This window comes from Macaca nemestrina, chromosome 7 (genome assembly GCF_043159975.1).
Source record: "Macaca nemestrina isolate mMacNem1 chromosome 7, mMacNem.hap1, whole genome shotgun sequence".
Lineage (NCBI taxonomy): Eukaryota > Metazoa > Chordata > Mammalia > Primates > Cercopithecidae > Macaca > Macaca nemestrina.
The window spans coordinates 128,536,069-128,560,267 of NC_092131.1; the positions used below are offsets into that span (position 1 = coordinate 128,536,069).

Consider the following 24,199-nt stretch of genomic DNA (forward strand, 5'->3'; position numbering starts at 1 on the left):
ACAAAGAGTAGAATGATGGTTACCAGAGGCTGGGAAGGGTAGTGGATGGGTGGTGATGGTTAATGGGCACAAAAATACAATTAGAATGAATAAGATCTAGTATTTGATGGCGCAACAAGGTGACTACAGTCAACAATAATTTACTGTACATTTTAAAATAATTAAGAGAGTACAACTGGACTGTAACACAAAGGATAAATGCTTGGATGATGGATACCCCATTTACCCTGATGTGATTATTAAGCATTGCATGCCAGCATCAAAATATCTCAGGTACCTGATAAATATATGCACCAAGTATTCGAAATTTTTTTTTTAAAGAATACTAGACTAGGAATCAGAAGTTCTGAGCTTTTAATCTGGGCTTTGCCTCCAAATGTGTTTTGTGATCTTGGGGAAATCTATTTTCCTTAAAAGGACATAAGATCTAATATATGTGAAAATACTTTCTTGTTAATATGAAAGATATTTTAAAAATTTGCCAGGTATATCCATATAATGTAAATGTGACACAGTATAAATTATACTTTGGAAATAAAATAAAAATTGCTTGATATTATTTCTACTATAATTAAATTTCTTGGCAAGTCAAAATGCCTCATAATTCTACTACCCTAACTCTTGCAGTATTTTAAAATGCAACAACTATTTTTGATAAGGTTTAAAGAGGAAAATATAATTTGGAGGCTTTCGGAAGCTTTATCAATCAGTAGCCTAATAACAACACCTCTATATTGGGATTTACAAGAGAAAAGAGAACTAAACTCTGTTCAGTATCAGATGTAAGTCAGGTATTGTAACGCGCACTTTATTAAATCTCTTCAAAGCCTCAATAATATAAAGCATTATTTACATTTAAAGTATAATTATATTATATAATCACTGGAAATCAACCATTACAATCCCAGTATAAGGGGCTGACAATAATGACTTTTGCCAATATAACTTGCTTACATTATTTTTTCACTTTAACACACTGGTGTGATATGCTCTAGATCTGTAGTTCCCTCTGACCCAGACTTCAGGCAGGGCCAATGCTTCACAAACAATTTACACCTTATAAGCTTGGGAAGCAAGATTTCTGCAGGGTTTTGGGGAGAAATGGTGTTTTGCCAATGCAGTGATTAGATTTTGTAATTGGATTTTTAAACTATTTGTAATTAGATGAAGACTAGTATACTATGTGTGATGATAAATTTTATGTGTCAACTTGACTAGGCCATGGCATGCCTAGATATCTGGTTACTCATCATTTCTGTGCCTCTCTGTGAGGGTGTTTCCAGAAGAGAAAAGCATTTTAATCGGTGGACTGAGTTAAAGCAGATGGTTCTCAATGTGTGTCAGCATCATCCAATTCGACGAGAAACAAAAAGGCTGAAACTGTTTTCTGCCTGTTCCAGTTAGGACACTGATCTTCTCCTACCCTCAGCACTCCTGGTTCTCAGGCCTTCAGACTCACAATAGAATTTAAACCACTGACTCTCCAGCTCTCAGGCCTTCAAACTATACCGCTGGCTTTCTCAGTCTCCAGAAACAGCAGAACATGGGACTTCTCGGCTTCCATAATCATGTGAACCAATACTTTATAATAACAGTGCCTTCTTCTCTAAACATACACACACACAGTTTCAAAAAAAAAAAAAACCCTCCCAAGCTGCATTTTTTTCTCTACTCTCACACCACCACAATCATCAACACAGAAGAAGGCTTCTGTGATCACATTATGTGGGAGTTTTCCCCCCCACACACCTAGCAGTGCACACCAGCTGGGTACTCTCGAATTCAATTCCAACACTATCTACCTGCAGATAGCATTAGATCCCACAGGATGAGGGCTCACTCCCCAGGATTCCCCCCACCCTCAACCAGTTACAAGCCTAGTCCTCCAGAACCTCTGACCAATGTGTTTCAAGTGGAGGTTCCCCGGACTCTCTCTCTGGGTTTGATGAATTTGCTGGAGTGGCTCACAGAACTCAGAGAAACACTTTCTTAACATTTGCCGGCTTAATATAAAGAATATTGATACAGTGAGGAGATTTGTAGGGTGAGGTATGGGGAAGGGGCACAGAGCTTCCATGTCCTCCCTGGGGCACCACCCTCTAGGAGCCTCCATGTGTTCAGCTATCCAGAAGCTCTCTGAACCCAGTCCCTGTGAGTTTTTATGAAAGCTTCATGATGTCAGTATTCTTTCCTCCAGTATATGGGGTGGGCCCCTCTTTGGGAAGGGTCCTAAAACCCACCATCAGAAAAGCTGGGGAAGATCAGAGCCTTGGGGCAGGTGAAAGGAGGGCAGGAGAAGGTCAGAGATTCTGCTTCCTGAGGCCTGCCCCTGAGGCCTAACATACCCAACATGTAAAAGAAGACTGTAACAAAGGCTATGGGAGATACACGCCAGGAACTGGGGATGAAAACCAATATATGTATATATATTGCATAACACCACACATACATACATACATATATATACACACACACACACACACATATATATAATTTATATGGAAAATTTATACTTCCTATTGGCTGGCTCTGTTTCTTTGGATAACCCTGACTAATACAATAGGCAAATTCAATTATTTACTATAGGCACAGATATTATGAATCAGTAGTTTATGTAGGCAAAAATATTTAGAATCCATTTGTAAATAACAGACATTTCACAGCACATGAGATTGTTCTTTTGCTTCTTCAAGAAAATTTCAAATGGTTACATGGAGAAAATGTTCAAATCCCAAAATAATCAAAATAGAAGTTGATATGGTTTGGGTGTGTACCTACCCAAATCTCATCTTGACTTATAGTTCCCATAATCCCCACATGTCGTGGGAGAGACCCTGTGGGAGGTAACTGAATCATGGGGGTGGTTACTTCCATGCTGTTCTCATGACAGTGAGTTCTCGTGAGATCTGATGGTTTTACAAGGGTTTGCTTGGCACTTCTTCCTGTCACCTTGTGAAGAAGGATGTGTTTGCTTCCCCTTCCACTATGATTCTAAATTTCCCAAGGCCTCCCTAGCCCTGCAGAACTGTGAGTCAATTAAATCTCTTTCCTTTATAAATTGTCCAGTCTTGGGTATTCCTTCATAGCAGTGTGAGAACAAACTAATAAAGAAATAATAGCTAAAATCAACTATTTCTAAAGACATATAAAACAGCTTGAAATTATATCAATGTTTTTTCTATTGTCCACTATTTTCAGGTATCAATAAGTAGACAGTTTCCTGACAGAACACTTTTAAGAATTAGTTTTAATATGTCTATAGCATGTACCATCTACCCAGGAAATCAACACTGTTTAGAAAATACCTCACAAAGGAAGATGCCAGAACAGCCAATATGCAAATGTAAAGTATTCAGCATCACTAATCATCAGGGAAATGCATATTAAAACCATATAGAGATGCTACCATATACACCTACCAGGATGACCAAAGTTAAAATGACTGACACCACTAAATGTGGGTCAGAATGTGGAGCAACCAGAACTCACATACACTGTTGGTAGGAATGTGAATTGGTATGACCACTCTGGAAAAAGGCCTGGCATACACTACTCAGAAATACTACTCATCAACGAAGAGGAACAGGCTTCTAATACAAGCACCAATGTGGATGGACCTCAAATATGTTATGCTTTGTGAAAGAAGCCTTAAACAAACAAACACAGATAACATGATTACTTTTATAAGAAGCTTTAAGACAGACAAAACTAATTCATAGTGGGGGGAAAAAAAAGAATAGATCCTCTGGGGTAGTAAGCAGAGGATTTACTGAGAAGAGGCATGTGGAAACTTTCTGCAGTGGTGGTAATATTCTACATTTTAATATGGGTTTTGGTTGATTAGTAATGCATATTTGTTGAAACACATAAACAGCACACCTAAGATTTGTGCATTACACTGTATATAAATTTTACCTCAAAAGAGGAAAAAAAAAACTGCAAACAAAATATTAAACCTTAACTAATGATATGAATGCTTAAGGATCTGGGTATGTCTGCAACTTACTCTGAAATGTAACAAAAAATTTAGATTGATGAAGATAATGATAGATATTTGATACAGCATTACAGTAAAATGTCAACTGAACACTGAGGGTGGTAGGTATTTGCTGTAAAATTCCTTCAGCTTTTCATCATGAAAAATGTCTAACACACAAAAAAAGTTGAAAACAATTATAAAATATTTTTTCCTTGGGAAAAAGTATTCTTTACCACCTCTGCTTTCTTATTAGGAAATTACTATGATTAAGATTTTTTAAAAAGGAGAAAGCTCTGTATTCTGAAAAATAGTTTTTAAAAACATACTATGTAAAACATGATTTAAAAAGGATGGCGGACATCAGGATCTTGCAAAATTATTTGGTTTTGAAAATGGCACAGAACAACCATCTGACTCATTTCTCAGGATTTCAAAGTTCACAAGTCAAATTCAGTCCATGTAAATTCTGCTTTGAAACTACAAAACTATTTAGGTCTGTGTTCTTTCCTGAATTAGATCTTTCACAGGTTCCAGGGGCTGGGAGGGGTGGTGTGCTGGGCAAGAGATCCAAGGTGAGAGGGGATTAAGAAGGTTGGTAAATGGGTACAAATCTACAGTTGATAGAAGAAATAAGTTTCTGTGTTTGATAGCAACAATACGGTGACTATAATTAACAATAACATACTATATATTTCAAAATAACTAGAAGATTTGAAATGTTCCCAACACGAGGAAATGATCAATGTTTGAGATGATAGAAATCCCAAATATCCTGATTTTTATCATTAAATATTGAATGCCTGTATCAAAATATCACATGTATCCCACAAATATGTACAAATATGTAGTAATTAAAAAATTTATTTCTTAAATATTTTAAAAATGTTTAGATGTACTATCATTTCTAATTCATAATGTGATGTCAAGAATTCAAGGAATAAATTTATTGTTAAAAATATCGTATCTTCTTTTGCCTCCTACTTTCTGTACAAGAATCACTGAAGTCACCTGGACAAGAACTCAAGTCTCAGAGACATAGTTGACACGTAATATTATAGTTTTTAATTATCCTGGGATAGAAATGTCTAACTACTTCTCCATATCACCTACTGTACCCTTGAAGATGAGAATGTGCCCTATATGTCATTGTATCTCCAGTGATACTGGATTCTGCCTTCTGCCTATTTGCAGTAGATATGGAATAAACAGTGTTTGAAAAGTATCTTTCCTGTTACTTTTAACATGGTCAATGAAACTATGTTTTTTTTTTTTTTTTTTTTTTTTTGGAGACAGAGTCTCACTCTGTCGCTAGGCTGGAGTGTAGTGGCGTGACCTCGTCTCACTGCAACCTCCACCTCCAGGGTTCAAGCGATTCTCCTGCCTGAGCCTCCCGAGTAGCTGGGACTACAGGCACCTGTCACCATGCCCAGCTAATTTTTGTATTTTTAGTAGAGACAGGGTTTCACCATGTTGGCCAGAATGGTCTCGATCTCTTGACCTCGTAATTCGCCTGCCTCAGCCTCACAAAGTGCTGGGTACAGGCATGAGCTACGGCCCCCAGACAAAACCCTGTATTTGAAATCATCAACAAGAAAAAATCTAAACGAGGAACGGAGGGTCTGGGTGTGGCAACTACTCCTACCCTGCCCTGCTTCCATCTGAGTAGTTCCATGTTTATCTATTTTAAATATCTCACTTCCAATTATGATTTTGCTTGAGTTCCCTGGCAAAAAAACAAAAACAAAAACAAAACCAAAAAAAAAACCCACTATTTGAAAATCACTGATATGATTTCAGCCTAAGAGATTTCTCTGGCCAAAAAAGACCAAAGAAATCTTGGTTATCATTACAACAGGGACTGGGAAAAACTAGTATAATTTAGATTCATTTAGCTTTTTGTCAGTTATTCTCAGAATTTAAATCACCATTCAATGCATGAACTTTCAGATAAATTGAGGGTAACTGTGCTGTCCTGAGATAAAATGTTCCTGTTGGGACCTGATGGGGTAAGACCCCATTCCTGTATGTAAACTGGGTTTACATGAAAGTGCCATCAACACACCCTTAACAGTAAGGGGTGGAAATAGGTAGGGGGAAAGAAATACAAAATGAAGAAACGTGTTCTAGATATTCTTTTCACTAGGACATTATCTTTCCACTGCCCACTTTGCAGCTCTTTAGTTTGATTTTTAGCAAGAAAGGGGGCATTTAAAAAATTTATAAAACTGTTCCACTTTTCCTGCTTTTCCTAATTATATCATCTTTTTAATGAAGAAAGGGGAAGCTAACTAAAATTGAAGAGGAGAATGGGAATTTCTTAAATTAAATTTAAGAGATTCAATATATTTAATACAAGAAGCTTACTGACAATATAATTAAAATTACTAAGATTCTTCCTGCCATGGTTCTCTTGACCAAAGCTGGTAGATTTTATGATATCCCTTTAAGGCAGAAGAAGTATGGTTCAACAAAAATAAGGTAGTAAATATTACATGAAAAACATTTGCTGGGTGCAGTGTAATCTCATGCCTGTAATTCCAGCACTTTGGGACGCCGAGATGGGTGGATCACTTGAGGTCAGGAATTCGAGAACAGCCTGGCCAACATGGTGAAAACCCGTCTCTAGCAAAAATACAAAAATCAGCCGAGCATGATGGTGGGCGCCTGTAATCCCAGCTACTCGGGAGGCTGAGACAGGAGAATCCCTTGAACCCAGGAGGTGGAGGTTGTAGTGAGCTGAGATGGCGCCACTGCACCCCAGCCTGGGCAAAAGAGCAAGACTTTGTCTCAAAAAAAAAAAAAAAAAAAAAAGACATTCCACCAATAAAGCTGAATATATACAAGAAAAGATAGCTAAACTTAATAAATAAGAGACCCAGAGTGGGCTAATTATTAAGGAATGCTTAATAATTAGAATGAGATCAAGACAGATAACCTAAGAAGCAGGGTAATGCCAACAATGATAGTCAAATATTTTCACTTATTTCTGGGCTGGAAGGGACGTGACTTTGTCCTTGTATTGTCAATTGTTATGCTCTTTAAATAAAGAATGAAGAATATTTACTAATATTTTGTCATGCTGTCCTAGATAGGCAGGAGCCCAGCAAGTGCAGACTTAAGTGAGAGAGCCTAAGAAGCTAGACTGGGCATGAGGAATGGGGTGTGGCTGGCTTGGCTCAAAGACCACAAAACATGGTGCCATCTGATGGATGGCTGGTGGCATGGAACAAAAGCAAACAGAAAGTTATCTAAGATGTCAATCTGAATAATCTAAGGAGGAAGCAGAATCCTTTAGAAGGCAAAAAAGAAATAAAAAACCAGAGAATCAAGTGAAGAAGGCTTAGATAGAAAGCAAAGATTCTTTGAGCCCTGGGGACATTAGCTGAGGTACATTTACTGAATGCCTATAATGCACCAGGCACTGCATCAAGGATCTTCCTCATAACACCACCACAAAGGACTCTTATCCCTTTTTTACAAATAGGAAGAATGAGGTTCAAGTAAATTAATTAATTTGCCAAGATCACATTGCCAGAGGCTGGGAATCAGAGATATGCTTCCAAAAAACATACCTCTTTTCATGAGACCACATTCCTTCTGTGAAGCACAATGTTAATTTCTTAGTGGCACCACAAATCCAGTTCTGCACCATGACTTCTGCTTATTTGTCCCACAAAGCTTCCTCATTGGGGTCATTTTAGTAACAAAAATCACAATCCAGCTGAGTTTTTCTTAGGTTGCATTTTGCCTAATGCACAAACGGCAAACAGGCAGAATCTTCAGGCCTGTGAATGGCTCTTCTATCTGCAACATTTTCAGGGTCAGAAATCATGCATCTGTATTCCACATAAATTTGAGTTCTAACTTTATATTATTTCATTTTATTTCACATGGATATTTCTGGTCTTTTCTAGAATATCTGAAAGTTCTCTTCTGAAGGTGGTTAGTAACCATGGAAATGAGGCTATTGTGGTTCAGAATAAATTTACATAACTATTAGGAAATTATTTCAAGCTTGTAAAATGTGGAATTTATCTCAAAGCTAACATGACCACTGATGCAATAAAAATCTAAGAAGAACTGCAAATCAATCCAAAATGATTCGGGCCCCAATAAAGGATTATAAGGCAATTGTAAAGAATTTTCTTACAGTAATACTTTAACAAATGTAAAGTTTGTAAAGTGAAATTCTGAAATATTCTGAATACAGACAGCATAGTATAAAAGAATGGATTATAATCTACTGTCGGATGTCTTTTTTTTTTTTTTTTTTTTTTGAGACGGAGTTTCGCTCTGTCGCCCAGGCTGGAGTGCAGTGGCCAGATCTCAGCTCACTGCAAGCTCCGCCTCCCGGGTTTACGCCATTCTCCTGCCTCAGCCTCCCGAGTAGCTGGGACTACAGGCGTCCGCCACCTCGCCCGGCTAGTTTTTTGTATTTTTTAGTAGAGACGGGGTTTCACCGTGTTAGCCAGGATGGTCTCGATCTCCTGACCTCGTGATCCACCCATCTCGGCCTCCCAAAGTGCTGGGATTACAGGCTTGAGCCACCGCGCCCGGCCTACTGTCGGATATCTTATCCAGAAGTACAGAGTACAGAGTACTCAGTACTTAAGAAGTACTTAAGAAGTACAGAGTACAGTACTTATAGAGTACAGTACTTAAGATGTACAGAGTACAGTATCAGGTACTACTACATTACGTGCTAAGGATCTAAAGATTGACAAGATCCAGTCCTGTCCTCATGTAACTCAGTCCAGTAGGGTAGAAACTGGATACAAAAACTGGGGGGGAAATCTGAATGTGATAGGTAAAACAAGACAGATAATGTACAAAACATATGTGCACACTTAATGCACAGCTACTGGAAGGAGGTGGGGAGAAGAAGGGTACAACGGACAGGAATAGGCAGGAGCCAGTTTCAGAGGTTTCTGAGGAAAGCCATGCAAGGGAGTGGAAGGAGGAACATTCTAGGTAGCAGTGACAGTACAAGCAAAAGAACTGCATGGTGTTTTTAAGTAGCTAGTGGTTGCCCTTGAAATTAAGTTAACTTGAGAAGCAATGGCAAACATGCACTCATCAGACTCAGAATCCAGTTCTCTCTCTTCTTGGAGCTTAGAAGAAAAATGACCCCTTCAAGATAAGTAAACATCCAGTACTCTGAAAATTACAGGGAGAAGGCCTCAAGAGGAAGATATAAACTGGTATGAGGCTAATTTCTATAAGAAAGTCAAAGAATCTGATCCAATTTACAACATAACTTTGTGGCACAAATCATACTTCTTACATGTTGCTTTGGGATCTTACTTTTCTTCATTTAACATACCCAAAGTATTTTATCTTGCCATTTAAGAGACTTCTAAAACATGATTTTTGTAGGAAGCATTGTATTTTGATATATAGATAGGCTATTTCATTTAACCAATCACCTATTTTTTGGCATTTAAGTGGTTTATAATTTTTGCCACTAAATATACATCATTGCATGGATATTTCCATGCATAAATCTTTGCACACATCCTTGGATTATTTCATCAAAACAAATGATCAGACATGGAACTGAACTGCTGGTCAATGAATGTGTGAGTTTTAAAGCTTTTGATAAGATTACTAAACTGCCCTCCAAGAAGGTTACATCAATTTGCACCACTACCAGCAGTGTGTGAGAATCCCCATATTACCACAATTTTGCCAAGAGTGGGTTATTATTTTTAAATTCAATCAGTAGGCAAAATGGGCTACTTTAATCTGTATTTCTTATACAGTTAGTGGGGTTGAACTCTTCAGGTCAGCTGGCCATTTTCATCTCATTTCGTAAGCAAACTATGTTTTCCACCCCCCCTTTTTTAACAGATATTAATCTTGTTCTTATTAATAAGTACCATTTATATCACTGCAATCATTTTTCCAAGTTTTTAATGAAAGAATTTTAATCACGTTTGCCACTCTGTGAAGAGTGGTTTTGAGGACAGACCAGGTTAGAACTAGAGAAATCAGTTAGGATGCTACTGCAGTAATATAGGTAAGAGATGACTTGGACTTGAATCAGGGGAGTGAAAGCAAGGAGAAAGAGAACCTAATGAACTGAATGTGGAAAGAAAAAAGACTGAAATCATCAAGAATCATTTGCATGTGTCTAGCACAGGTAAAAAGGTAGGCAGTGACACCACCAAGATATAGAAAATCAAAGAAGAAAAAGATTATGAGAGAAGCACGTTATGTTCAATTTTGGACATGTGATTTCTGAGGTACCTGTGGGACATCCAATTGGAAATGTCTGAAGCTTGACAAGGGGTCTGGTCGGGGAATCTGGGTATTACTGTATGTAAATTATACCTGAAACCAGAAGCAGGTAGAGTGTGAAGAGTAGTAGGCTGACAACAGAACTCTGTGGAACACTAATAGTTTAATCAACAAGTGGAAGAAAAGATGCCCATGAAGGCAAAACAAAAAGAATGGGCAAAGAAATAGAAACAGCATAACACAGTGGTGTTGAGTCAAAGTAGTGGAGCATCTCATGGAGTTGGGATTAAAGACATCAATGCACTTAGCCTTGAATCATGACAGTAATAAATGCGTAAGAGTTTTTAAAGCAGAGATGGCAGCCAAGTGGAGGAAAGTTCACCTTTAATGGCTTCAGTTATTTTTTTTTAATATTATGTTGGCTTATGGAAGGCATCAAAAGGTCAAAAATGGGAATGAATAAAACTGATGAATTGCTTGTAAACATGTATGCATGTGAAGATGGCAATTATGACCTCGATTATATAAGTAGAGGTAATGGTTCATCTTCCTCCAGAATAACCTTTCAGAAGATTTTTCTTTTAATCCCATTTCTTTTACATCAGAAGTCCATGAAAAACAAAGTACAAACGAAAACATGAACAGTAAAGTAACCACAAACATCAAGTCATTCCGGTGCCACATTTAACAATTTCCATTTAAAGTTTCATTCATTCATTTCATTCGTTAATAATCTACTATGATTTTTAAAAAAGAGTAAGATCAGTTCCTGTTGATAAGAACTCCAGTCTAGTAGGAGTTGAAGAGGACACATAAACAAATCAGTAAGAAGAACTATTTTAAGAAACTAATTATGAGGGGACAGTTAAGAAAAGCTTCACAGAGGGGTCAAGTAAATAATCTTGAAGGTCTATCAGGAAATTGTTGTTGGAAGTAAGGGGACACAGAGGAACATTGCTATCAAACAGCACAGTATGTTCAGAAAACTACTTTGGTAAAGAGGACTCCATCTCCATTCCAGATTTAGGAGGAAAGTGCTAAGAATTTAATCCTAGTGGAGGATGGGGCATAAGGGTGTGCCCGGGTGTGCAGACGATGGACAGCAGGGACAAGGCAGAGCTGGGGAACTACTGACCGGTCCCTCTCAGTCCACACTGCCTGCCCACCCGTCATCCGCGATGCCCTGGGAGCTAAGGTGGAGATCATCTCCCCAGGAGTCGGGTACCTTCCAGAAACCGGTATGCTTTAAGATGGAAAGAAATTTGATTCCTCCCGGGACAGAAATAAGCCCTTTAAGTTTATGCTAGGCAAGCAGGAGGTGACCCGGGAGTGGGAGGTAGGGGTTGCCCAGATGAGTGTGGATCACAGAGCCAAACTGAGTATATCTCTAGACTATGTCTTCAGTGCCACTGGGCACCCAGGTATCATCCCACCACATGCCACTCTTGTCTTCAACATGGAGCTTCTAAGACTGGGATGGCAAGAATGGCCTCCTCCCTTGGCTTCCCGTTCTTACATCTGCCATGGAGGGATCTGGTGCCTCCAGACATACGCACATGAATCCATATGGAGGTTTTCCATAAGTAGATCCACTACAACCTGTATAACATCTACCCTGACTGAAGGCGTTCTGTCACTCAGCTTTGCTTCTGGCACCTCCATTTCCTCTTCCCCTTTCTTCCCATTTTACCTAAACTATATGCTGTAAGCCTTAAGTTACTCAGTTTATTTCATTTTCACTTTGGGGTGAAGATTCAGTTTCAGTCTTTTCGATCTAGTTTCCAAGTAAGTCTATGGTCAAGTATTAAAAGAACAAGTGACTGGTTAACTTTAGAACAGGACTTTGTGTTGGGGAGGTTGTAAGAATCTTTATTTTAAATTTTTTTGGATGAAATTTTTATCTATTATATACTAAACATTCTTGCTGCTGCGTGCAAAGCCATAACAGATCTGAGGCACTCTTGAGGGCTGAATTATTCTCAAAGTTGAAAGATGTCCTTGGGTTAAATTAAAAGTCCTACCAAAACCTGAGGGGGGGATGGGGAGCCTTTGTCTCCACCAGTTCCACTCTACTCTCCCCTGAAATCCTCTGCCTTTTGAAAGCAGATCATTTTCGCTATGACGCTGGATGCTACAGGCATCTGTCCCTGGGCCAGCAGGGACCTCTGAAGCCTTCTTGGTGGCCTGGCTTATTTCCCCCGCCCCATTCTGTGGCTTTTCTAATGGACTTTCAGAAATTCTATAATCTCATAACTTTCCAAGCTCTACCACTTCTTTAATTTTAAGAATTTTAATTGAAAGTATAAATTAAAGGTGTTGTTTGTAGACTTAACCACCCAATGAAAGCCCAGCTATCATGATAAATCCCTGACTGTTAAGCAAATGATGCTGGTCATCGCAGCTTCAACATCTGTTTTCTGCCGCTTGACTCTCTCTGCTGATCTCAAAGTTTCCTGGCTTTTCCTCCCTCAGCTCCTTGTCACCCCTTTGACGTCCTGTGTAGTGAACTGGTGACAGAAATTGTTGTTGCCCTTCTCCCCACAACATCACATACGAGTTTCCAATTTTATTACTACAAGAAAAGTGCTTTACGCTGGTTCTTCTAAAAAGAAAAGAGTTTAATCCTTATAAGAACCCATTCAACTGATAAAAGAAACAAAGACACAGGTAAATTAATTAACTTGGCCAAGTTCACAAAGCTAAGTGACAGAGCTGAGACTGGAATCCAGGCTCACTGGGGCAAGACTGTTCTCAGTCACTCCTGTGTGTTAACTCCATTTAATGCTGAAAAAGCCGACTATGAAGGGTCTGGATGTACTCTGTATGCAGACATAAGGAATTTGCTTTTTATCCCGAAGCCAAGAGAACTCAGAGTTCTAATGAATGACAGCAGAATACTGTAACTGATCATGAAGTAAAGGGAAGTGAAATCACAAAGACTGAGAGAAAAGGGGAGATCAATGTCTTAATGTGGCCAGAGATAAGAGTAGAGCAGAAGAGTCAAAGAAGTAGAGTGACATAGGCTGTGGCTTAAGGAAAGACAGCGAGGTTTAAAACTTAAGTGGTAGATTAGTTATAAGTATTTACAATGTCAACGGGGTAGCCAATTTAGAATTTGTCAATTTGTTCCACAAAAATACAAATGGAAAAATTTCTTTTTGGTGGTGGGGGAGAGAACATGTGTATCACAGTCTATTGTAACTGTTACAAGAAAAAAATGAAAAGTTTCTGTTTTAAAAAACCCTCATGACCCATTTTAAGTGTTATCAACAATCTGAGATGACAGGAAATACATGATGGGCTAATTCACGTCACTGCATGTGTAGAAACTCCAGAAGTTAATGATAAGACAATAAATCTGAAACATTTAACAGATGAAAAATGAACTTACAACCTTTTCTACATTAGCACTCACTATGGCATTTCCTATAGCTATAACTTCTTAAAAAAATAACAGAAGTCAGACAGGTATGACTGTATTTATATATATCTATCTCCAGTTATTTCTCAAAATCTACTCTCCCTATCTGAAAAATAAATGCTTTCAGTTATGGGACAGGGCTCAAAACAAAATTTTCCAAATATGTTTTTGCACATTATGAGTTCTAATCCGTAAACAGTAAAAAAAAGAAAAGAGATGATCTCACGTGGCACACATGAACGATACAGCTTGAATTGTAACTACCACCCAGATTAAGAAACAGAACATAAACACACCAGAAGCCGGGCTGTGCAACATTCAGTAACTACTCTGCCCTTCTCCAAAAGTAATCACTATTCTGACTTCTAAAACCACAGATTAGTTTTGTCTGTTTCTGAACTTTACACAAATGGAATTATACATAATAATATAATTACATATATAGTAGGTATTCTTTTGTGTCTGGCTTCTTCTTTAAGGGTGTTTCTGATTTATCCACATTGTTGAATGTAGCAGTGATCTGTCAATTTCCATTGCTGATAATTTGCCATTATATGACTGGAACACTACCCTACATTTGTATTCTGATGGACATTTGAATTATTCCTAGTAAGAACATTATTGTCCATGGTTTTGGGGGCATATAATTATACATTTCTGGTAAGTATACTCCTAGGAATACACCTACTGTATCATAGGGTATTTCTGTGCACAGTTTTTTTTTTTAAGTTTTTATTTTTTAGAGATGGTCTTGCTTTGTCACCCATACTGGAATGCAGTGGCACGATCGTAGTTCACTATAACCTCAAATTCCTTGGCTCAAGCAATCCTCCTGCTTCAGTCTCCCGAGTAGCTGGAACTACAGGTGCATGCCACCATGCCTAGCTAATTTTTTCATTTTTTGTAGAAATAGGGTCTCACTATGCTGCCCAGGATGGTCTTCAAATCCCGGCCTCAAGTGATCCTCCGGCCTCAGCCTCTCAAAGTGCTGGGATTACCGGCATGAGCTGCTGTGCCTAGCCAGTGTACAGTTTTTAATAGATTCTGCCAAACAGAATTTGAAGTGATTGTGTCAGTGTATACTCCTGTCAACATTAGAGTTCCCAGTGTTTTTCATCCTAACCAATGCCTGGTATTTGTTAAGCTTTTCAATTTTAGCCATTCTAGTGGAATACAGTGATATCCCACTGTGGTTTTTATTTGCATTTCTCTGAAGACTAATGATGACAACCACTTTTTCAAATATTAATAGCTAGCTGGACATCTTCTTCCAGGTCGATGTTCAAGTCTTTTGCCCATTTTCTATTGGTTTCTCTTTGTTTATCTTACTGATCTGTAGTTCTTTGTAGAACCTACATCAGGGATTGGCAAACTTTTTCTCTAAAGAGCCAGACAGTAAATATTTTAGGCTCTGTGAGCCATATGGTCTCTGTCACAACTACTCAACTCCTGTGTAGTGGCATGAAAGCAGTCATAGGCAATACATAAATGAATGAATGTGGCAGTATGCCAGTAAGACTGCATGAACAATAAATTTTGAAATCTCGTAAAATTTTCATGTATCACAAAATATTATTCTTCTGATATTTTTCAACTATTTAAAAATGTATAAACTATTTTTAGCTCACAAGCTGTACAAAAACAAGCAGTCAGGAAGATTTAGCCCACAAGCAGTACTCTGACAACCCGGGGTCTAGATAAAGATCTCTGTCAAATTATGTATGTCTTCTCTGGGATTTATCAATATTGTTATGCATTACAATGAACCAACTTTTGGCTTTGCTGACATTCTCTGTTTTGAATGTTTGTTTTTTTTTATTTCATTAATTTTTGCTCTTGTCATCATTTCCTCCTTCTGTTTTCATTGGTTTGCAAATATTTTCTCCCATTCCATAGGTTGTCTCTTCACTGCCGACTGTTTCCATCACTGGCAGGAGCATCTCAGTTCAATGCAATCCAATTTATCTATTTTTGCTTTTGTCGCCTGTGTTTTCTGGGGTCACATCCAAAAAACCTTTGCCAAGACCAATGTCAATAAGCTTTTCCCCTCTTTTCTTTTAGTAGTTTTACAGTTCAGGTGTTATGTTTAAGTGTTTAATCCATTTTGAGTTGATTTTTGTGTGTGGTGTATATAAGAGATAAGGGTCCGATTTCATTCTCCCACATGTGGCTATCCAGTTTTTCCAGCACCATCTACTGAAGAGACTATGCTTTCCCCATTGTACATTCTTAGCATCAAGAGAGCCAGGAAAAATCTGCACTGCCTTTTCTTTTTAAAGAAATTCTCTCCAAGTATGACAACCAATGCATAACTTTTTAAAAGCCTCAGAAGTCACATACGACTTCTGCCATACTTCATTGATCCAAATAGCTCCAAGCCCGCCCAGATTCAAGAGCAAGCGACATAAACTCCACCACTCTCAGAAGGATAGTCAAAGAATCTGGAATCTGGGAGCTGTTTTAAAACTCCCCCTTTGTTTTAAAAGGCTCTTGCAGTATTTCCCAGATATATCTTTTATTGAGCATTTATTCCAAAAGTGTTTTCAATGTATGTTTGTGTAGCAAACCTTCAGAGGTCTTATGTGATAATTTTTATTATGCCTCACATTTTGGATGCATATAGATTGTGTGTATTCAATGTCCTTTAACACCTTAAAAAGATTACTCTATTGTCCTCTTGATACCAGATTTCTCAAATCAACACTTAGGTTCAATCCAATTATTTTCCTTTTGTAGGTGATCTGCTCTTTGTCACTGGACGCTTTTAGAATTTTTTTGTCTTTGATATTATATGTTACTGCATATATAATTATATATTATTGTATGTTACCGTAAATGGACCTCAAGGTGGGTTTTTCCTTCTTTCACCTATTTAACAGTCTGTAAGTCCTTTTAGTCTAAGGTGTTCTACAAGTCTAATTCTGAAAAATGTATCTTAATTATTTCTTCAAATATTTGCCTCTTCCTTTCTCTCCTCTAAGATATCTATTTATCTAGATAGTCCTTCTACATGTACCTATCATATCTCTTAGATTTTACTCCATGTGTTATCTTTATCATTTAATGCTGTATTCTCAGAGAATTACTCAATGTAATCTTCCAATTCATGAGTTTGCTCATCAATGGTATACCTTTCTCTGGCCAGGCACAGTGGCTCATGCCTGTAATCCCAGCACTTTGGGAGGCCCAGGCAGGTGGATCGTTTGAGCCCAGGAGTTCGAGACCAGCCTGGGCAACATGATGAAACCCCATCTCTACCAAAAACACAAAAACTAACTCGGCATGGCAGCACATGCATGTAGTCTCAACTACTTGTGGGGCTGAGGCACAATGATCCCTTGAACCCAGGAGGTCGAGGCTGCAGGGAGCAGAGACTGTGCCACTCCACTCCAGCCTGGGTGACAGAGGGAGAGGCTGCAGTGAGCAGAGACTACAGTGAGTAAAACAGCACTCCTAACTCTTAGGGAGAAACAGCACTGGGAGCAGTCTTTCTAGATTGAATGCTACCAATCTGGGAGTTCTGAAGGGGTGGGAAGAAGAGGTAGAAAAGTGACCTCTGGTCATTTTAATCATCTCTAGCCAGTACTTGAGGGTACATTTCCATATGGAGGAATGGCAAAGGAGATGGGGATAAAGACAAGACTACGTATACATGACATCTTTATTTTCTGACGTCTGAATCAGAGAACCTACAAGGGGAAAAGGGAAGAGTATGGGGAAAAAGGAAGAACAACTACCCTTGCAGTAATTATCAGAAGTATGAACAGAAAAAAATAAACACCAAATCATGAAACCAAGCTATATTGAGAGGCACAGTATGCTCCTTCCTGGGTGATCTGTTCACCCAAAAAAAAGGACACCAACACAGAGGAGAAACATAATTCGGGGTCACAGAATAGAGACATCTTCATCAGAAAACATCCTGAGAGAAGAAAAGTGAATCTTCCAGATGCCCCAGATCATACCCTTCCTGTCACTACTACTACTACTACTCAAAATAATAACAATAGCTAACATTGAGCTTTTACAATATTCTAGTCACTATTCCAGGGGTTTTACAAGTATTAGCTCTTTTAACCCTCAAACAATCCCAATAAGGTAAATACTCTTATTATTTCCATTTTACAGCTGAGGAAAATGAGGTTCAGAGAAATTAAATAAGTTTCCTATAGTCATATATCTAGGAAACATAAGTTTTAGAATTTAAACCCAAGCAGTCTGGTCTAGGAGTTATGCTTTTAATTGTTTTGCTGTATTGCCTCGACCATGTTAATATTTTTTAAAAATTAGCAGACCCAGAAAGTACACAGGATTTTAAAATTATACAGTAAATATTTACATACCTTGTACTGTAAGCTCTGCTTGAGCTTCAATTGTCTCATTCCCATTATCAGCTATACAAAAATAAGTCCCAGCATCATCCTCAGTAACATCACTGATCTCCAGGCTACCACCTGCCAGCAACACCAATCTTTCAGAACTGTGTTAAAAAGAAAGAAAAAAAAAAGACACATTTCAGTACTAGGAAAATAATACCTGAGAAACTCTCCACATAAAATAGAGAAAACACTTAAACAGTATTATTATTTATATAGCTATAGATGAACCAAGACTAACATAAAATTATCAGAATTTAATTTAGTCTAATTTGCTTTGCTCATATTTTACATGCTAAGTATCACAAATACAAATCAAATGTTACAATGAATTATCCCTGACACTTCTAGTTATTCCCAAAGGAGTACTACTCTTAGAACCAATTTCAGTTCCTTCAGCCCATCCCTGTCTCCCTATTCTGGCCAGTTTTTTTCCAAATTATGTAATTTTGAAGTCTGGAATCAATCTGAGAGTTAGTTACACCACCACAGCTGTGCCACACTGAGATTAGTAACAGAAAGAAAACACAAAGAGGGCAAAATGTTAGATCCAAAACATTAAGTCAAGGGGTCACAGTGCCTACTGAAAGTTTCCCTATGGTAGCTTATCTAGGAGAGGGAGGAAAAGAGGAAGGGAAGAGAGAGAGAATGGTTGCCAGACAGCAGCTCCCTGGGTGTGGTAGCTGGGCACAAATCAGTCACCGTCATGCCATTATCAATCAGGATGTTAACGAATACTGGCCAACTCTACAGAGTTATTTAAGTTGATTTAAAGAGAAACTAAAATAATCCTATAACACTGAAGAACAATCAATATTCTGATCAAATTTGTATAAAGTGAACAAATTTAGTTAATTTGGAGAGTTATTAACCAAATCAGACATATAAAGGTACTTGACATAGGGCAAGAGATGCAGTTAATTCTAGAGACAAGTACCTAATTAAAGCTGCTACTTTAAAAGTCACTTTCATAGATGACATAAATTCAAAATACAGTACCAAACACAAAAATAAATGTATACATATATTTTTATTTTGAAGTTCCACATCCAAACTGGTTTCCACAGGTTAGACTTTTCTTCCAAATCTGAATACCGTTAAAAAGTTCTGATTATAATTTGGCTTTTCATACAGAATTCCTTATAGGCTGGCCTCAAACTCCTGAACTCAGGTGATCCACCTGCCTCGGCCTCCCAAAGTGCTGGGATTACAGGAGAAACCCCGTCTCTACTAAAAATACAAAAATTAGCCAGGTGTGGTGGTGCATGCCTGTAATCCCAGCTACTCAGAAGTTGAGGCAGGAGAACTGCTTGAACCCGGGAAGCGGAGGTTGCAGTAAGCCAAGATCATGCCACTGCACTCCAGCCTGGGTGACACAGCGAGACCCCATCTCAAAAAAAAAAAAAAAAAAAAAAAAAAAGATTTCCTTATAAGGGTAATAAAAATCAGAGGAAATGACTATACAGTCTTGGCCACATTCATAATTCTCATTCTAGGTAAACGAAGTGCTAGTCTGGCTTAAATTTCATTACATTGTAAAGTCTAGGTAATTAGTCTTCCTGAATCTGATAAACATGATTAAGTTTCTTGACATAGAAAGCCGAAAGCCAGAATCAGATCTGGTGACTTCTCTAAGAAATACGACCCTGCAAGGTCATGACTAACCTTTATCAAGCAACCTTCCTATCAGAAATGTTTTAATTACACCCTTAAATCCCAGGTTTACCTGATGAAACAGAGAAGCAAGATATTATATAATGGAATAGAGCAGGAATGACTGGGATGAAATAAATGGAGAGATAAGACAGGTCTTTGATGCCTCACAAAATAAGAAAAATTTACAAAAATTAAAATCCTACACTTTATACCTGGATAAAATTTACTAAGTTTCAGAAACAAAAAACTTAATGTTCATGAAATGAAAAATCAGCAATGTATACATGATACCCAGCTGAGATGAACAAAATTTGAAACACTAGTTATTTTTGAAAGCAAGATATAGTAATTTATATCTAATAATTATACTAAAAAATATTGTTGATACTTGATATGCCTGATATTTGGCATACAAGTAGCGTAGCAGTCAGTCTTTCTTCATGGGACTGATTTTACTCCCTTTAAAAAAAAGCCTGGAAGAATTAATGTCCATTTGCTTGGCAGAATTAATTCATTAAACTAGTTCATGGCTCACAGTAAAAAGACCATCAAGCCTTTGGAACTCCAAAATTCAAAGATGCAAAGAAAAAAACCAATGTGAAAAAATATATACAGCCAATGGACTCAAGTAAACTCAGTGTTCCTGCACATAAGGTATCCCTGAGTAGTCTAGGGTCAGTCTGGAAGAGGCTGGTGTGCTAAGGAGAACTTTTCTTTTTTGACCAAGGGGAAAGGCTTTGAAAAAAATTATTTCAATAGGTTTTTGGGGAACAGGTTGTGTTTGGTTACACGAAAAAGTTCTTTAGTGGTGATTTCTGAGATTTTGGTGCACCCATCATCCAAGCAGTGTACACTGCACCCAACGTGTAGCCTTTTATCCCTCAGCACCCCCCCACCCTTTCCCCCGAATCCCCAAAGTCCACTGTATCATTCTTATGCCTTTGCATCTTCATAGCTTAGGTCCCACTTATGAGTGAGAACACAGGATGTTTGGTTTTTCATTCCTGAGTTACTTCACTTAAAATAATGGTCTCCCATTCAATCCAGGTTGCTGTGAATGGTGTTATTTCATTCAATTTTATGGCTGAGTAGTATATATTTATACCACAATTTCTTTATTCACTCATCAATTGATGGGCATTTGGGCTGGTTCCATATTTTTGCAATTGCAAATTGTGCTGCTATAACATGCATGTGCAGTATCTTTTTTGTATAATGACTTCTATTCCTCATTATAGATACAGGAATGGGATTGCTGGATCAAATGATAGATCTACTTGTAGTTCTTTACAGAATCTCCACACTGTTTTCCACAGTGGTTGTACTAGCTTACATTCCCACCAGCAGTGTAAAAGTGCTCCCTTTTCACCACATCCACGTCAAGATCTATTACTTTCTGATTTTTTGATTATGGCCATTCTTGCAGGAGGAAGGCGGTTTCGCACTGCGGCTTTGATTTGCATTTCCCTCATCATTAATGATGTTGAGCATTTTTTCATGTTTGTTGGCCATTTGTATATCTTCTTTTGAGAACTGTCTATTCATGTCCTCAGCCCACTTTTTGATGGCATTGCTTGTTTTTTTCTCACTGATTTGTTTGAGTTCTTGTAGCTTCTGGATATTAGTCCTTTGTCGGATGTATAGATTGTGAAGCTTTTCTCCCACTCTGTGGGTTGTCTGTTTACTAATTATTTCTTTTGCTGTGCGGAAGCTTTTTAAATTAAGTACCATCTATTTATCTTTCTTTTTTTTGTGTGTTTGTTTTTGTGTTCAGGGTCATGAAGTCTTTGCCTAAGCCAATGTCTAGAAGGGTTTTTTGAATGTTATCTTCTAGAATTTTTATGGTTTTAGGTCTTAGGGAAAGGCTTTTGAGCAGAGTAATGACACAATCAGACTTCTGTGAAGAAACAAAAGAAAGTGGGAAAACACTGAAGCAGAAGTTTGATTATATAATTACATGGTCCAGAATTAAAGAGCAAAAGATTAACTATGGCTGTAACAATAGGGACAAAAAGAAAGCAAAAAAGTATTGACTACTCTTAAAAAGTTGGATAAAGAAGGTAAGGAGAGAGATTTACTCATTCATTTAACAAATATTTATTGGTGTGTCCATATGTGTCAGGTAGCAGCTGGGGATATAGCACTGAGCAAAAACACAATCAGTGCTGTCATGCACCTCAAGTGGGAAACACAGACATAGAAGATAACTCTACAAAACGGTATAGCAAAAGAACCTGCCAGGAAATTAGGGACGAGGAGAGATTTTCCTGACAAAGTAACCCCTAAGCTGAGATCTGAAGAATGAGTAGAAGCTAACTAAAATGAGGTGAGAAAAGTATTTCAGAAAGACAGACTAGCACATGCAAATTAATTGTGGCAGAAAGGATCACAGTGGTTTGGGGATCTAAAAGAAATCAGTGTGGCAAAGTGTAAGAAAAGAGAGGAGGATGAGGATGGAGCCAGACTCCATAAGGCTTTGAAAACCGTTTTAAGAATTTGGGTCCTTAACCTAAGAACAATGGAAATCCATTAAACATTTTTAAAAGTGGGTAGGGGGTTGAGAGTGCTGTGGGAAAATGAGAGCTTTGAAAAGACTGCTCTGGCAGGAGTGTGAAGGTGTATCTGGAATGAGGCCAGAGTACAGGTGGGAAGAACAATTAGGAGGCCACTGCAGAGACTGTAACTTAGAATAAGGCACGTGGTTAATTCATGGATGGATTCCAGAGACATGTAGGAGGTAAAATCTTGCAGATACATTAGATAAAGAAACTGAGAAGAAAACAGATGTTAAAGACAACTTCTGTAGGGTGGTAAGAATGAAGAGAAAACCAAACAAGAAAACTGTTTAATTTAGTTTTTTGTTTGTTGTTATTTGAAAGAGAGTAAACTTTTTCAAATCTGCATTGAAGAGACCTTTTTCTTCACTGAGATTTCTATTTTTTCATTTGCTTCAAATGTGTTTATAATTGTTCACTGAAGCGATTCTTTGATGACTGCTTTACAATCTCTGTCAGATAATTCTAAAATCTCTGTCACTGTCTTTTCTCCTTTCAGCTGAGGTTTTCCTGGTTCTTGGTATGATGTATTACGTTCAACTGAAACCTGGATATTTTAGGTATTATGTTATGACACTCTGGATCTTATTTAATCCTTCTGTTTTAGCTCTCTTCTTCTAACACCACACTAGCAGAGAAAGTGGGTGGGGGTGGGAGTGCTGTCTCATTACTGTCAGTTCAGGTTTCCCACTCAGCCTCCACTAACATGTAAGTGGGGAGGGGTTTCCTCATTGCTTCTCAGCAGGGTTGGGAGTTCCAGCACCCCCCTAGGCCTCCGCTGATGCCTCCCTGGGTAGAAGGGGTAGGACTGTCTCATTATTGTTCCCCTACATGGTCACATGGTGTTGACACCACGGAGGGGGCCTTGCTACTACATGATGGTAAAGCCTTGACTCTCCACTGGGCTTCCTTTGATACCACCCCAGTGTGAAGGGAAGGGTTGCCTCTTACAGCTGGATGGGGTGAAAGTTGAGGCTCTCCATGTGTTCTCTACTGACATGGGAGGGGCCTCATTACTGCCTGGCTAGGATAAAAGTCTTGGCTGCCTACTCCAACTTTGACACCACTTAGCAAGGAGGCTGAGATGCCTCGCTACAACCTGGGAAGGGTGGAAATCTAGGCTCCTGGCATGGTCTTTGACTGGCATGGTAGGGTGGGGCCACAGTTTCTTCTGTGGTGTTTGACTGGAGTAGGAGTAAGTACAGTCTAACAGCTTTTGTCTTGGTGAGATGCCCTTTTCCTGCCCCTTTGGCTAGAGAGCACCTTCTGTTGAGGCTTTTTTTGTTTGTGCCTATTAGGGTTTCCAGGTTGCTGGGTTCTTTAGCTCCAAGTCTGGCACATATGAGGCAAAACACAGCTCAGGTTCCTGACAGGGTCTTGTGGGGCGGGGGGGAACCTGAGCCCACAGAACTAACCACCAAGTTGGCTGGGCGCAGTAACGCACATATGTAATCCCAGCATTTTGGGAGCCCAAGATGGGAGGATCATTTGAGGCCAGGAGTTCGAGACCAGCCTGGCCAACATGGCGAAACCCTGTCTCTACTAAAAATACAAAAATTAGCTGGCAGTGGTGACACATGCCTATAATCCCAGCTACTCATTTGATCCTGGGAAGCGGAGGCTGCGGTGAGCCAAAAGCACACCACCACACTCCAGCCTGGGCAACAGAGCAAGACTCTGTCGCAAGAAATATAAAAAAGAACTAACAATCATGCTGTTCCTTGGGTCTCAAGCTCCCTAGCCACTCAATCTCAATTTTTCTCTCTCTACCTTTCAGAGTCTTCTTATGTTTGCTTCACATGTAACATCCCGGGTTTTTGGGTGTATTTAGCAAAAGGAATAGGGAAAAATATATCTACTCAATTTTCCTAGACGTGGAAGTCTTTCATTTGTTTTTTAAATAACCTTATTTTTCTACCACTGTCAATTGTAATAATATCAAGCATTTTAACCTGTTCCTTTGCAGTGGGGT

At 38.5% G+C, this 24,199-nt stretch overlaps 1 protein-coding gene across 10 annotated transcripts in view; it reads right to left on the reverse strand.

The window, feature by feature from the left end:
• Positions 1 to 24,199, reverse strand: part of LOC105463782 (neogenin 1) — a 258,380-nt gene that overhangs the window by 149,462 nt on the left and 84,719 nt on the right. For all 10 annotated transcript variants that reach the window (XM_011711090.3, XM_011711085.3, XM_011711087.3 and 7 more), the window contains exon 5: positions 17,984 to 18,120. In XM_011711090.3, coding sequence (XP_011709392.2) covers positions 17,984 to 18,120 — 137 coding nt within the window. The remainder of the gene's footprint in view (positions 1 to 17,983; positions 18,121 to 24,199) is intronic.